At 33.4% G+C, this 15751-nt stretch overlaps 1 protein-coding gene across 2 annotated transcripts; it reads left to right on the top strand.

Moving 5' to 3' along the window:
* The first annotated feature begins 1199 nt into the window (after positions 1-1199).
* On the top strand, positions 1200-6078 carry LOC112098310. Of its 2 annotated transcripts, none has more exons than XM_024184298.1 (5): positions 1200-1963; positions 2107-2241; positions 3818-4000; positions 4946-5107; positions 5215-6078. In XM_024184298.1, exons 1-5 carry the CDS (start codon positions 1250-1252, stop codon positions 5632-5634), a joined length of 1614 nt encoding a protein of 537 aa, XP_024040066.1. In that variant the 5' UTR covers positions 1200-1249; the 3' UTR covers positions 5635-6078. The 2 variants fall into 2 exon arrangements, with proteins under 2 accessions (XP_024040066.1, XP_024040067.1); XM_024184299.1 differs by having other exon boundaries at positions 4946-5045; positions 5215-5331.
* Positions 6079-15751: the final 9673 nt, after the last annotated feature.

A 15751-nucleotide genomic window follows, 5' to 3' on the forward strand; every position in this document is an offset into this window, starting at 1 on the left:
ATCTAGCAAGGACGGCCAATTACAGAGCGACAATCTTGATGGTCTTCCGGATAACATTAGCAATTTAAAATCTTTGAGGCACATCTCTGCTAATGGATCGGCCAGTAGTCCTCTGTCGGAGATTTGGCTGTACTTAAATATCTATCGTTTTCTCGATGCAGAGGTTTTGTATCATTGCCACCAATATTATTTTCAGGTTCAGGTTTATCGAATTTCGTACAACTAAATTTAAGAGACTCTGCTGTAATGGAAATTCCCCAAAATATTGTTTGTCAATCCTCATTGAAAATTTTAAATTTAAAGGCTTGTTTCTTAAATGCTTGAATATGAAATTAATTTTTTTTATAATTTATGTTTGATTTTGAATTAATTACATCTGAATAAAAAAAGTGAATTTTTATGACATTTATCTAAATAAGAAAAATGTTGAATGAGAAGTAAATAATCCCCTTTTTCGTTTTGACTTTACAAAAACATAAATCTTACAACCTGGCAACTTCTTTTACTATATTGGCCAAATAATTTTTAAGGAATATAATTATTCATATATTTAGTCAAATATGGCCATAATAAAAATAATAAAGCATTGAATATAAATCATATTTAATTTATATGTCATTATCTAATATTATAGGAATGAAAGTGGGTGTGTTATGGATATTAGAATGATAAATGAGACAATAAAATATTACATTGATTTTACTCTTACAATTAATTTTAAAGAATATTTTATGATCTTTTTTATTTGTTGTTTTGGTGTAAAAGTATAAGTTACAATAGTTATTATATTTTTGAGAAAAATTATATAATTTATTTGTTATTAATATATTTTGGCCTTCAATTTTTATTTTGAAAAATTATTACTTTTTTATTACTGAGTTTTATAATTCATGACGGATCTAGAGTAGATTTAGATTTTTTGTTTTTATTTTTAGATTTGGAGCAGATATAGATATTTATTTCTTTTTTGGATCTGAATATGGAGCGAAAAATATGAATTCATAATAGATTTAGAGTAGATACGGATCTTAATTTTTATTATAGATTTAAATATGAAAAAGAATAAATCCATCCCATATCTACCCCATTACCATCCCTACTAAAAATTATCTAATCCATCAAATTAAATTATTCCACGTGTGTTCGTACTAAATAAATTTGTAAAAGAATTCATAATTCTAATTTTAGATGCCCAACAAACTAATCGCAAAATTCATTTGTCTTGCACTTGCTCGCCTTCGCCCTGTGTATGGTCATGGCGTTATCAATATCATCTTCTCCACTCGTACTGACACCAAACCTTAACCGTTCAGATTCCCTTTCTCGACTGTCATACCCTACACCCCGTCTCCGTGTCTCCGATAATCAGTGCTCAATTAAGGCCATCAGATTATCCCGGACCCACATTGATCCAACGGCTCACAATGACCGACAACCTCTCTATCTCCATTTCAAGCTCCCTCTTCAACTGGCTTCTGCTTCCGTCGTACTCTTTCTCGGATTCGGAGTTCGTATTTGCTCGGCCGGTCCCGCACAGCTCCCCCTCACTCCAATTGTCACCCAACAAGACCAATTGCTTAATCAAGGCCCAGACCAAGAAGAGGATGAGAAATTGAAACAAGAATTTGAGAATTGGAAATCGAAAACGTACGCATTGACCGTACCTTTAAGGGTTGTTTCTCTTCAGAATTCAGTGCCTCAATCTTGGGTTAAGGAATTTATGCGAAGTCAAGGAAAGAGATTGAAGTTTCAGATGAATTTGTGTGCTAGCATTGATGGGATCGTTAATAATTTATCTGTGCCCTTTAACAAAGTTAAGGCTAAGTCAGCTCCTTATATGGCTGCTGATTTGGTTAGTGTTGGTGATTCATGGCTTAGTTTTGCCATTAAAAAGAGATTGATTGAGCCAATAGCTGGAGCTGAAGATCAAGATTGGTTCAAATGCTTAAGTCACAAATGGAAGGTAACATCTTTGTCTTTGACCCGATAATTTTTATTGTCTTACATTGAAATTTGGTAATGTAATTTGTTCTCTATTTGTGTTACCCTTTGTAGTCGTTTTATTTATTTGTTTATTTGCTTTTATTTGCACTAACGAAGGCTCAGGTATATCTACGCAGGAATGACGCAGGAGAAATTGATCCTCGAGGTAAAATATGGGCGGCACCATACAGGTGGGGCACAATGGTGATAGCCTACAAGAAAAGTAAATTTCGAAAGCATAATTTGGCTCCGATTGAGGTAATAATTGTTTTTAAACTCATTTAGTTTCATATGAAACAAAATCAAGACTGCCTTTCTCTTCAATATTTTTGATAATAATATCTTTAGAAGCATCTCATTGACGGGTAATAATGGTATCCCTGAAAGAGTCTATAAACTCAATGATATTATCTTCTACAAATGGTTTATTAAACTTCTTCGTTGTAGTCAAATGTACACTAAGAACAATGAGAAGCTATGCTACTGTAGCATGGAGTGATGGCACTTAATAAGTGAGTTGCTAGGATGTGAACTAGAAAAATTAAATATTGTCTCCTTGGGTGTGCTAGCTCGTAAGTCAGGGTTAATATTAGAATTTAAGATACGATAACCATGAGAAGCTATTGACTGCCAATTAAAATATCCATTAAAATGTCTAGGGAGTTATGAAGGTGGGGGTATCTTCCGATTTCTAAGGCCACATAGTAGACATCATCCAGGATCCTAGGAAAGTGCGGTTAACCTCCTGCTCGATGCAATTAATAAATATGGTCAATGCCACTGAAACCTGCTAACTGACGTCACAATGCGACATGAGCACTTCAAAATGGGATAGACGGTCAGTAGCACTAAATTTTTCTTGCCTAAGATTGGGCAATTGGTCTAACTACTAACCCCTATTGTAGGTTGATCATTAGTTTTTCAATTATGTTCAGTTTGACCCAAAAAGTTACAGAATCTTGATCTGAATATTGTCACTGAACACCGTCAATGTCGTTTAGCATAGCCAACTAACTTGAGTTTGGTAAAACAAACACACAGTGTGTCTCATGTCTCACAATTCAAATTATCATCTGTAATGATGGAGGATTTTTCTAATGTATGAAGTATGCTTTGACACGTGGGTTAGCTTGGAGAAGATATCTCAAAATAAAGAATATGGGGAGCGAATGGGAAGAAAACAGTTCAGTATTATATTATTCTGTAGTCAAGTTTTGTCTCAAAAATGGTCAAAATTTAAATGAATAAGGACAGCGGATCTTCATTCTTTTTTCCCTTTTTTATACCAAGATATCTCTCAACCTTTATATAATCCCCACTGGATATCTGCTTCTAACAATTAAAATAAAAATTTCGCCCACACAAATAAATACTGACCAAGCTCTAACAATAAAAAGTAACATCTTTAGTCAGGTAACCTCTTTACAGTTCCTCATCATCTTAGTGTGAGACTATCAGTACGTTCCAAAAACATAATAAAACTGGTTTGATCCTGTTTATTGATGTTTAAATGTTGTTCATTGTGACATGTAGAAATGATGAGGCGAAGTTTCTTTGGTCATCAATTGGTAAGATCTTGTTTGAAGTTGTTTTCTGAAATGAACTGCCAAATGGTAGTTTTTTTTGGGCATATGATGGCTGCTTTTTCCTCATTTTAAACACGTGCCTGCTTGGAACGGGAAGGATTAGGCTGCAGAGGTGTTATATATTTTGACATGCACTGGTCATTACACAATTTGTTCACACTGGAAATTAGAATGAGAAATTTGTTGATGCTGTTTTGAGATATCTGCATTCTATGCACATTAACATGATTAATAAAAATGGATTGTAGGACTGGAAAGATCTGTGGCGGCCTGAGCTTGCAGGAAGAATTTCAATGGTTAATTCTCCCCGAGAGGTTATTGGTTCAGTTTTGAAGTATATGGGAGCATCATACAATTCAAACAATATTGATTTGCAAGTTGCTGGTGGGAAGATTTCTGTTCAGCAGAATCTGGCATTATTGGCAAACCAGGTACTCTTAAAGAAATGATATCTGGTCATTGCATATTATTGCCTGACAACTGATTTTGTTTGTAAAGTCTGCTTCTTCATACATATGAACACATATGTTAGTGTTTTCCTCTCCTTTTCATACATATGAATGCATTTGTTAGTGTTGTCTTTTCCTTTTCATACATATTAATACATATGTTGGTGTTCTCTCCTGAGATGGATGCAATAAAGGCTTTTGGTCGTAAATTTAGCTGAAGAAATGGCAAGGGATGTGAGATTCTGTCTCATTAAATTAACAAAAACCCTAAACAATGAAAACCCATAATAATGTGGTGTGGGTAAATTGGCGTCATTTGGTTCGTTTCCTTAATGTGAATACGCGAGCAATAGAGACTAACAAAATGAAGTGACAAGAAGAAGTCAGTGTCCTCTGATGGATGCATTTTTAGGCAGAAATAGGTTTGTAATTGACCAAATTTGTCTGGCATGCCAATTTCAAAAAAATTAAATCATGTGATTATTAGCTGTAATGAAGGGGGATAGTAGGTGCAATCAGGTGGATCCAGGAAAGTTCAACAAAGTTCTGGTATGGCGTAGTGAAATTGGTTTGTGCAACTCAAGAGTCTTTCAGGTGAACGATGATGGGTTTTGATTTATAAATGTTATAAATCTACTGTGAATAGTATTCTAGTAGAATCATCTATAAGTTCTAGTTATTGAAATTGTCTACTTTGTCCAGTTTGAGTTAAGGGCAAATGTAATATGAAAAATAGCTGTCGCATCTTTTAGGTTACCTAACATTTGATCAATCCTATTATGAGGGCTTCAAGATATCTAACAATATGTAGAATGCCCATGCTCCTACCCATTGTTTATCTTATACAATAATTTGTTTTAGATGCTAATATCTTTGTCGATACCGGTATCAATATTACAATATCTGCATTTATTGGGTTTTACATAGGCTCGACTGTTTGACAGTACACACTATCTGAAGGCATTTGGAATTGGAGATGTATGGGTTGCTGTTGGGTGGAGTAGTGATGTTCTTCCTGCTGTCAAACGTATGTCTAATGTTGCAGTTGTTGTTCCCAAGTCTGGTGCTAGCTTATGGGCCGATCTTTGGGTATACCCATGCCTGCCATTCTACTTCGATATTCACATTGTTATCTCCTTATATTAGTGATCAGTAAACGCGATAATGTGACTAATAAGTTTGTATTCTCTTTATAGGCAATCCCTGCTGCCTCAAGACTTGAAACAAAACAAATTGGAGGGCGGGTCAGAGGTCCATCTCCATTAATCCATCAATGGATAGAATTCTGCTTGCAAACAGCGAGAGCATTGCCTTTTAAGCAAGAGGTTATCCCGGGCGCATCTCCCTCTGCCCTTGAAACTACTCTGGTTAAGTTGCCTGAAGAACTTCTGAAGGGTAAACCAAGTCAGGATACTAACTTAATTGTTGGAGTACCCCCGGCTGAAATTCTGGCCAGATGTGAGTTTTTGGAGCCATTATCTGAAGCTACTTTGTCAGATTATGAGTGGCTGGTTGCTGATCTGCAAAAACCTGCTCCTGTCTTGATGAAAAGGGTGCAACATTACTTGTCATCATTAATCCAAAGCTTTCTAGCAAAAGCTACATTGAAAAGTTAATGGCACTGCATGCCAGTAATTATAATGCTGTCAGGGCAATTGGGTCAGGGCAATTAGGTCAGAGCATAACTTCATTAGGAAAAGAGGCTTCAGCTACTGTAATATTGATGTACTGAGATGGCTGAAGTTCTTGAGGTTTTACGAGAAACGAAAGATGAGTGTTTCTTTGAACAAAGTTGTTGCCAATCTTGCAGAGTTAGAGAAGAAAGATCACAGAGCGAATTTCCTCATTTGAAGCTGTTTATGCATAAGCTTTTTCCCTGCTCAAGTACAGGAAACTGAAGAATTAACCAGACATGATATGCTGAAAGAGGGAAGTTTTGTTCCTTGAATGTGGCCTTGTGATTTGTAGTGAAGTAATAGGATGATCACTAGCAAGAACCCTATCAAGGTAGATTTTATGATGTCAACATATTATTAAGCATTTGTCACTTTAGCACTTTCGCAATGATACATTCATAGCATGAAATTAATTATATTATCCTGATTAGTCAATTAATCTTCATGAGGTTTAACCTAGTTAAAACTAAGTACAATCATCGTTAACAAATACTGAAATTGGGTAAATATGATCTCGACATTGAAGAATTTGAAAACACAACCCACAGAGGAAATTACCTATTGCATGGGGATGGAGATGTTTACCGCAGCGATAAAGGGTGCGTTTGGGGCAGCTGCTCCCCACCCTATATTATAGGGGATATTCCCCTTGAATTTAGGGTGGGGAGCAGCTGCGCTGTGGCAGCGCAGCTGCCCCAAACGGATGCAAAGAGCAGTGTTGTCCACTGCTCTTTGGGTTATGGTGTGACTAATTCTGATTACGTAATTGACTCTGGATCGGGTGGAAATAATAACAGTTTATTAACATTGCACAGTCCGAGTACTTTTCCCGGATCAGATACGATGTGGTCTAATGTTGATAATAATAGTTTATTAAATGACAAATCGTTGTTCATGGGTGTTGGTTATATACGTCATTACCACTTCAAGTAGAAGATGAAGGTTGTGCAGGTGATTTCAGAAATATAATACATTCTGAGAGATGCTGGTCTACCACTGCAGGCCCCCAGATTTAAGAATCTTTTGATTGGGGCATTTGGCAACGATTCGACAAATTCTAGATTCAACCTCCTCCACCAAGGGATTCCAACTGAGTTATCAATTATCGTAGCAGTTTCTATGAACTAAAATTAGCAAATGTAATACAAGAAAAAGAACAACAAATACACAGTGAAGTTGAATTGAAAATGAAGTTGCAAGTGCCCGCCCATAGCTGCTAACTAATAATAAAACGAGACAAATTAATTAAACTCAGACTTCTATATGTATATGTTATCCTAACTTTACTTTCCCTTGTTTGTTATGTTCACTTAATACTTGATGCCTAAACCATTAAAAGCAAACAAAAACACGTAAAAAATTTGAAAAAATTAATAATCACACTCTAAACTTACCACTCAACTCTTAATAATAGCCACACCCTAAAACAATTTACAACCTTTGAGGGGAGTGGCTATGAGGAAAATCCTTGTTCTCAGTGGATTGCCATTGCCCAAGAGTTGCAATGAAAACAGACCACCTACAATTGTGCAGGAAGATTCAACTAGCACTCAAAAAGATGATAATTTAATTGATATCGACAGTTTCCATATCACTTTTAAATTATCTTATATAGTTGTGATGCCGGGAAGCATTAGTGTTCTATATGTGAACACTTATTGGCAACATTGGTGGTTTTATCTTGTTAAAATGTGGATGACTTCCAGTTACAATTTTGTTGTAGACAATTTTATCCAATTAACATATAGTTTTTTTTTTTTTGATTACATGAGACTATTGCTCAGATTACAACTCATATACATGAGACTATTACTGATATTTACAAATCAGACTATTACTGATATTTACAAATCAGACTATTACTGGGACCAACTGACATCAATGCTAATGGAGCTCTGCCCAGATTTTAACCCTCACAAATATTCGAGGGATGTCTACTCCTCACTCATGGGTAAGGGAGAAGACTACCTTCACTCAAATTAATTGAGGAAGGAAATACCCCCACAATGCTTTTGTGGGGGTTCGAACGCTCAATATCATTTGATTGAATAGTTGACCCAGCCCCTTGTTGTTTGAGGAAACCCCCCACTTCAATTGGTATTTTTTCACGAAAAGCAAACATGAGATAACAAATCCAGTCTTTCACTAAGATTTCGAATAGATGTCCCGAATTCAAGTTGATTATGTTTCGCCTCTTACTCGGAGAAAGACGATCAAACAATTCCCAATCATGGTCCTTGCGGATCGGATCATCCATATAATATACAAAAAGAAACTCCAGATATTTGAGATCTTTCTCTTTGAATGAGATCTCAATTCCAGCGAGCAGCCCTGGCCACTCGGGCTACTGCCCGAGTGGTTCAATTAACATATAATTTAAAACCATTATGTATGTGCTTTATTAAGATTCTCAAGTACAAATCACGTTTGCTTACGAAATAAAATTTTGCCATTAAAAGAGTAGTAATATTTCCAGGCACATCACATTTATCTCAACATTTTGAAGGAATTTTGAGAAATAATTTTGAGAGTGGCAGTAAACAAACATTAGAACGTGTGGACTCCGGTGGCTGCCCTGCAAGTCTACAACTCTACAAGAATAATTTCTAGCCCCGTTGACTCCACTAACTAAAGTTTTTTAAAATTTAAAAAGGTACATAGAATTCAACAACAAGCAAAACGTGTGGAATTTAGTTTTTTGCCGTGTGGAACAAAATACAATTTAGCAAAAAAGGACAAGAAAAATGGTAAGATTTCTAAAATGAGTGGAAGTTGATCCATATTTTACTGAAACGACTTGCCCCGAACATCACGACGATTGATTTTTTTTATTTATTTTTTGAATAACATCAACTTTCATATCTTTCTAACCCCCAGAATATGCTCACGTTCTAGTCTATCTTGCTAATTTAAAAAAATAAAATCAAATCAACACCAAAACAATGAAAAGTAAAGCTTTTGAATTTCAACTCCAGCTAGCAAACGTATTCAGCGTTTTCAAATTCTTCCCATTGCATATCTTCTTCCTCCATCAATGCAATATTAAGTACTTTTTCTTTATCATATTCTTTTCTTTGCATTTCTTCTTCCTCCATCAATGCAATATTTGAACGATTAGGAAAGAGTTTAAGAATATAAAAAATCTCCTAGGTTTATATGGCATAACAAATTTAAATTCTCAATTATAATAGATAATAATTAAACTAATAATTATTTATTTTCTTATTTTAGTAATTTCACCTAAGAATAATATTGTAATTAGAAAAAATGAGTGAAAGGTGCTTAATATTTACGGAACTCCGGTACAGGGAATTTGAAATCAAACTCGTAACTACAGATTAGCTAATTGCAAGTTTCTGTCCATAGCTGCTGATTTGTAGTGATTATCTAATTGACTGAGGTGACAACAATATTTTTTTTTTTTTCAATAGCATAATGTGGAATTCAATAATTAAATTCTACTTTTTAATTTGTTTCCAGTTAAATTATTAATTACTTAAAACTCTGTTTTAAGTCTTTAATTTTATGTGTTTATGCAGAATTGGATTCTTGAGCGTGTTGGACACGACCAACAATGAAATTGACAGTAAACAAACATTACAACGCGTTGAGTGTCGACTCCGGTAGCTGCCCTACAAGTCTACAACTTTACAAACAATAATTGAGTACACACATTTGATTCTCGGGACCCTTCAATGAATTTCTAGCCCCGTTGACTCCACCGACAAAAGTTTTGGAAAATAAAAAAAAAAATTCATAGAATTCCACCAAATGCAAAACGCGTGGAATTTAATTTTCGGCCGTGTGGACCAAAACATAATTTAATGAAAAAAAAAGATAAATTTTCTAAAATGTGTGGAAAGTGATCCATATTTTACTGAAACAACTTGTTAAATTTTTCAAGGATTTAGAATATTTGGTCATAAATTACGCTCATGTTAATTTTTCCGCTATTGACTATCATGTTCTAGACTCAATGGTACCTTTCTTGATGAAGGGTACTTACTCTCTCTTCTCCTCTTATAAAAATTATATTAATTGATTTCTTATTATAATAAATAGTCTTTAAGAACGTATAGATTTATTGTTTTCGTGACCAAATTATGCCTGCCTAAGGTTGTGACTATTAATAAAATTAATATTTAATGTTTATGTCAAAAGATTTAAGATTTTATGCATTCATTAATTGTTATTAGCTAAAGGATTAATTATTTTTTCAACCCAATCTGTTGATGCATCTGCAAGAGTTTTTTCTTTTATTGACCATAATTATATTCCGGGTACAATAAATTATCTTTGGTGCTTGGAAAATATGACTTCTTACTTCAAGTTTGATGTGTCTCTCTCCATAAGCTTACTGGAAATATATCCTCATCTACTGTCATTTATCTAATATCAATTGAAGATCTCACTTTTTCAAAGTTCAAACTATCACTTCCAAGTCTCATTGTCACTTGGCCATTCTTGGACCATTTGTTTTTTTTTTTGAACTGATTAAGCATCAGGTTACTGTATTACACAGAGATATATATAACTGCTATGACAGCAGGTCATTACACTGATATTTACAATAAGATATATATACATGGGACTTACATTATTACATTTTTAGTCTATGAAGCACATGCCCAGCCAAATACCCCTCCAAGAATGCCACTTGGGCTTGTAGCACAGTGGTGAACCATTGCCCTCAAAGTTAAGCATGATTATGAGGGCAATGGTTCGAGTCCCCACGGACTCAACCTCCCTCAATTAAATATAATTGTGTGGAGACTACTTATAACGTCTTTCTCCCTTACGAAATACGAGTGGAGTAGAGACATCCCTACTTATAACGTCATTCTTGGACCATTCAAAACCAAACAAGTGTTGAAATAATCAAATATATGCAAAATTAGAGTCACGATTTTTGGTCCCCCAAATTCTAATTATATAACTTCTATATATCTCATTGTCAGGTCACGAACTTGTTGGCACATTTTCCAAATTCCTCTTCCATCAGCTCTCACACGTTAACTTAAGTGGAAAGTTTCCAAGTTGATTGCTAGAAAGCAACGCAAAATCAGACACGCTTGATCTGTCCCCTAATTCTCTTTTCTATGTAAAAATAAATAATAAACTGAGTAAAAGTACATTTGTTTATTTAACATCTGATCGGGGCATTTTTGGTGTAAGCCACAACTAAAATCAAACAGCCCCTTAGCATACTTCTTCCATTTTGTCTGCTACTTTTGTGGATCTGATAGGGTGGGCATGTGGACAGAATTTAAAAGTTTTAATAGTCTCAAAGAATAAGATATGTTAAAGCTAAAGTTTGTTGCACCTTCTAATTAAATAAAGTTCCACAATTTCACCAATTTGGAAGGATTGACATTAATGGACTGGTCTCCTCTCCATATATGAAGCCTTCTTAAAAGTTAATTTTTATTTCAGAAATAAAAAAGTTTAAGTTACATATATTACAGTAAGATTTTTTGAGACCAAATCCCTTCAAATAAAATGTAAAAGTATTAATTTAAAAATAAAATGAATATGTATTGATTATATTCGGATTTTCATAGATTATAGTGAGAGTTTCTCCAAATCAATTCCCTTATTTAATTAATACAGAAAAAATAGCAATTTAATAGTAAAATAAACAGGTGTTGATTGTATATCCTTAGTTTCATCGATTATGTGATCAAAGTGGCATTGATGATTTATTTCTTGTTCAATGTTAATTTTTAGGTTATCTAAATTTCAAGGATTTAAAATCTTTGGTCATGGATTACATGCTTGTTAATTTTTCTGTCATTGACTGTCATATTCTAAACTTAATGGCACCTTTCTTGATCAAGGGTAATTATTCTCTCTTCTCCTCTTATAAATTCCTCTTCCATTAGCATCATTAGGAGTTTGTTGATCTCTAAGACGTTAACTTGAGTGGAGAGTTTCCAAATTGATTGTTACAAAACAGTACAAAAACTAGACACACTTGATCTGTCTAATAATTCTCTTTCGGTAAAATTAATTAATTTTAGGGGAATATTCGGCCAACCTCTATAATTTCAGATTGATCACTAATTAATTAAACGATACAAATTGCTAAAGTGATTAGATGTTTGCTGATAACACAAGTTCATGGTTTGAAATTTGATCTCTATCGATTGGTTTACAATGGACGTACTTGTGCCTTTGTGGCGATAATTGAACCAGAGATGAGAAGCTGTAAAGATTTGGCAGTAGTAAATTGTTATAAAGACATAATGACAAGTTCCCATGATTATTATTTTTTCCAAAAACTATTTTACAACAAATTCATCTCGCCCAAAAATTCTATTTTACTAACTAACAATAATTGAGTACTTGGCCGTATTGACTCCACGTCTCCACCTGCTTTCTAAGTAAAAACATGGAAATGTACTTTCCACAAAATGCCAAATGTGTGGAATTTAATTTTTGGTCTTGTGGACCAAAATACAAATGAAAGAAAAAAAAAAAAGACCCAAAGACTTCTAAAAGGTGTAGACGTCTTTGGACCTTTTTACAATGGTGGATTTTTTAAAAGGAAAAAATAACAACACTTCTATGATTTGTTTTGATAATCATATTTATATATATTCTCTAATTTTCAAAATGAACACATAATTTTTTTTTTTACAAATATACATTATTCGTATTTTTTATTATCATAATTTTATTATTTATTATAAATATTTAAAGTAAATTTTTAGGTTGAAATATATTAAAAGGATATAATCGTTCTCTTATTAAACACACATACTTTTAGTTTCTATCCATTTGTCATCTCAATCTCTCTCAATTATTCTTTATTGCTAGCTCAAAGCGCGTTGCTGTGGAAAATTGTAGGAAAATGAAAAATTGGAAAGAAAGGGAAGAAAATTAATGGGTGAAAACTTGGAGAAAACAACCAAATAAGTCAACTGCTCTTTAGTGAGAGCATTTTACAAAAGGATTGGACCGAGTTTTTGTTTGATATTGAAGGACCTGCGTCCCTGTCGCGATGTAGAATATGTGCAAGGAGTTGTCTACTGCTCTTTAGGCCATAATAATGTGAGTGGTGCGTTCAACTTTGCCTTCAAACAGTGGTCTGAAGTCAAAAGCAATTAGTTACATAACAAATCATTGTTCTTAGGTTATACCTCGTCATGTCTTCAAGTGCGAAGATGAAGATTATGCAAGTGAATTCAGGAATACAATACATCATTTCCAGCTCTTTGGGTTATGGTGTGACTTGCGATTCCCTCCAATGAATGAAAACGGGTGGACTAATTCTGATTACCTAATTGACTCAGGATCGGCTGGCAATAATAACAGTTTATGAACAATGCACAGTCCTAGTACTTTTCCAGGATCTGATACGACGTAGTCTAATGTTGATAATAATAGTTTATTAAATGACAAATCATTGATCTTGGGTGTTGATTTCAGAAATAAAATACATTCTGAGAGATGCTGGTCTACTGTTGCAAGCCCCCAGATTTAAGAATCTTCTGATGATAATTTATCACCTGCAACCGTGCCGGAAGATTCAACTAGCACTGAAAAAGATGATAATTTAATTGATATGGACAGTTTCCATATCACTTTTAAATCATCCTATGTAATTGTGATGTTAGGAAGCATTAGTGATCTATATGTGAACTATTATTGGTGCCATTGGTGGTTTTATCTTGTTAAAATATGGATGACTTCCAGTTACTATTTTGTAGTATACAATTTTATTCAATTAACATATAGCTTAAAACCATTATGTATGTGCTTTATTAAGATTCTCAAGTACCAATCACGTTTGCTTAAGAAATAAAATTTTACCATTAAAAGCGTAGTAATATTTCCAAGCGCTTCGCATTTATCTCAACATTTTGAAGGAATTTTGAGAAATACACGTGTCCAAAAGTCTAGTCATCATCCTTATTTTTCTATCGTTCTTTTGGGTTTGCAGTTGGTGGTGCTTTCAATGTTTCCCTGAAACATAGCAAAAGAAGGTACATATTCTTGGTATGAGTTAGATTTTTAGTGATTATCTAATTGACTGGGGTGACAACAGTAGCACAACGTAGAATTCAATAATAAAATTCTCCTGTTTAATTTGTTTTAAGTTAAATAATTAATTACTTAAAACTCTGTTTTAAGTCTTTAATTTTATGTCTTGGCGTTTATGCAGAGTTGGATTCTTGAGTGAGTTGGACATGACCTACAATGAGAATGACAGTAAACAAACATTAAAACGTGTGGACTCCGGTGGCTGCCCTGCAAGTCTACAACTCTACAAGAATAATTTCTAGTCCCGTTGACTCCACTAACTAAAGTTTTTTAAAATTTAAAAAGGTACATAGAATTCCATGACAAGCAAAACGTGTGGAATTTAATTTTTTGCCGTGTGGAAAAAAATACAATTTAGCAAAAAAGGACAAGAAAAATGGTAAGATTTCTAAAATGAGTGGAAGGTGATCCATATTTTACTGAAACGACTTGTTCCGAACATCACGACGTGATTTTTTTTATTTTTTATTTTTGAATAACATCAACTTCCATATCTGTCTAACCCCCAGAATATGCTCACGTTCAAGTCTATCTTGCTAATTTAAAAAAAGAAAATCAAATCAACATCTTCAGGAAGATTTTCCTCAATTTGCTCCAGAAGAGTTGGAGCTGTGGTTCTGATAAACCAAAGAATTAGTAGCAATATTAATATTGCCCACCCAAGAAATATGAGTGAATTAAAGTATTGACAAGACTTCGCTCAGAGGAGCATTTAAACCACTTCCTTATCAGTTGCGGCAGCCGTCTATTAACTAAAACGCCAATCTAATACAAGAAGAAAGAACATTTACAGACTTGGCAATTGAGTTTATTAAGAAGTAGCATCGCATTCGGGTGATGAGTTTCCTTTTGTTAATAATTTTAGTCTAATTTCAATTGTACTGTGATGGCTTCTCAAGGTAAGTGAAAGTTACAGATGTGGCAAAATAAATAATTAAATTAACAAAATGCTAACTGATTTTCCTAAACACCTAGGGTTGTACAATTTCACCAACCTGGAAGAATTGACATTAATGGACTGGTCTCCTCCCCATATAATTATAATCCTTCTAGAAAGCTAATTTTTATAATTTCAATTAAAAAATGTTTTAAGTTATATATACTCTAATGAGATTCTGAATTCCTTTATTCCAATAATAATGAAAACGTATTAAATTAGAAATGAAAAAATGGGTGTTGATGATTCATCCTGATTTGGATAGATTACGTGAATAAAATTGAAATTTTAATAAAAAAACAAGGGAAGGTTTTTCCGAGTCATCCATTATTTGATTACCGTCAATCAAGAAAACGACCAAATTAATTTCTCTCCAAAATTTCCAAAAGCTAGAAAATTTTGTTATTTGAAAATAACATCATTAATTATAGAGTGGATCAAACCGCGTTATTGTCTTTCATAAAATTGATGTCTTTTTAAGAGTCAATACTTTTTATTTACGCAAACCAGTCGACATCAACTTAAACTTCCATATTTTTATTATTATGTTATTGATTTTAATCCCTGATTATTTGATTAGCCACTATATATATCAAGAAAGCGACAAAATTTATTTCTCATGACTTTCAAAAACTAGAAAACAACATCATTTATTATTTTTTTGCAACCCTAATTGACATCAACTTTAACTTTATTATGTTATTATTTCAATCCCCCATTATGACCTTTCTAATCCTCCATTATGCATCTTTTATAGTGCAAATTTAATTGCACATCTAAATAAATTGATTATTGTCACTCCACCACCAATATTTCAAATAGTCACTATACCATTTCTGCCTTTAATTTTCCCTTAAGTTTAACTATTGACTGTTTTTAGCATCTTAAAATATACATTTATTCCTTGATTATGTGATAAAATTATGAAAATATCCATTTTAGCTTAAATTAATTGGAATAACCATAAACATAACTTAAATTTATAGAACAAAATTATCAAGTGTATGTTCTATCTTACTTTTTGAAGAATTTAACATATATAATGCTATACTATTAATAAATTTATCATTTAAT

The sequence above is a fragment of the Citrus clementina genome, unplaced genomic scaffold (genome assembly GCF_000493195.1).
Source record: "Citrus clementina cultivar Clemenules unplaced genomic scaffold, Citrus_clementina_v1.0 scaffold_5, whole genome shotgun sequence".
NCBI classification, from domain to species: Eukaryota; Viridiplantae; Streptophyta; class Magnoliopsida; order Sapindales; family Rutaceae; genus Citrus; species Citrus x clementina.

What these genes read in the sequence shown, in the direction of transcription:
- LOC112098310 (XM_024184298.1), top strand. Translation starts at nt 1,250, where the DNA reads ATGGTCATGGCGTTATCAATATCATCTTCTCCACTCGTACTGACACCA. An exon ending in GCTTAAGTCACAAATGGAAG is followed by an intron (nt 1,964 to 2,106) that starts GTAACATCTTTG and finishes ACGAAGGCTCAG; the next exon opens with GTATATCTACGCAGGAATGA. An exon ending in ATAATTTGGCTCCGATTGAG is followed by an intron (nt 2,242 to 3,817) that starts GTAATAATTGTT and finishes AATGGATTGTAG; the next exon opens with GACTGGAAAGATCTGTGGCG.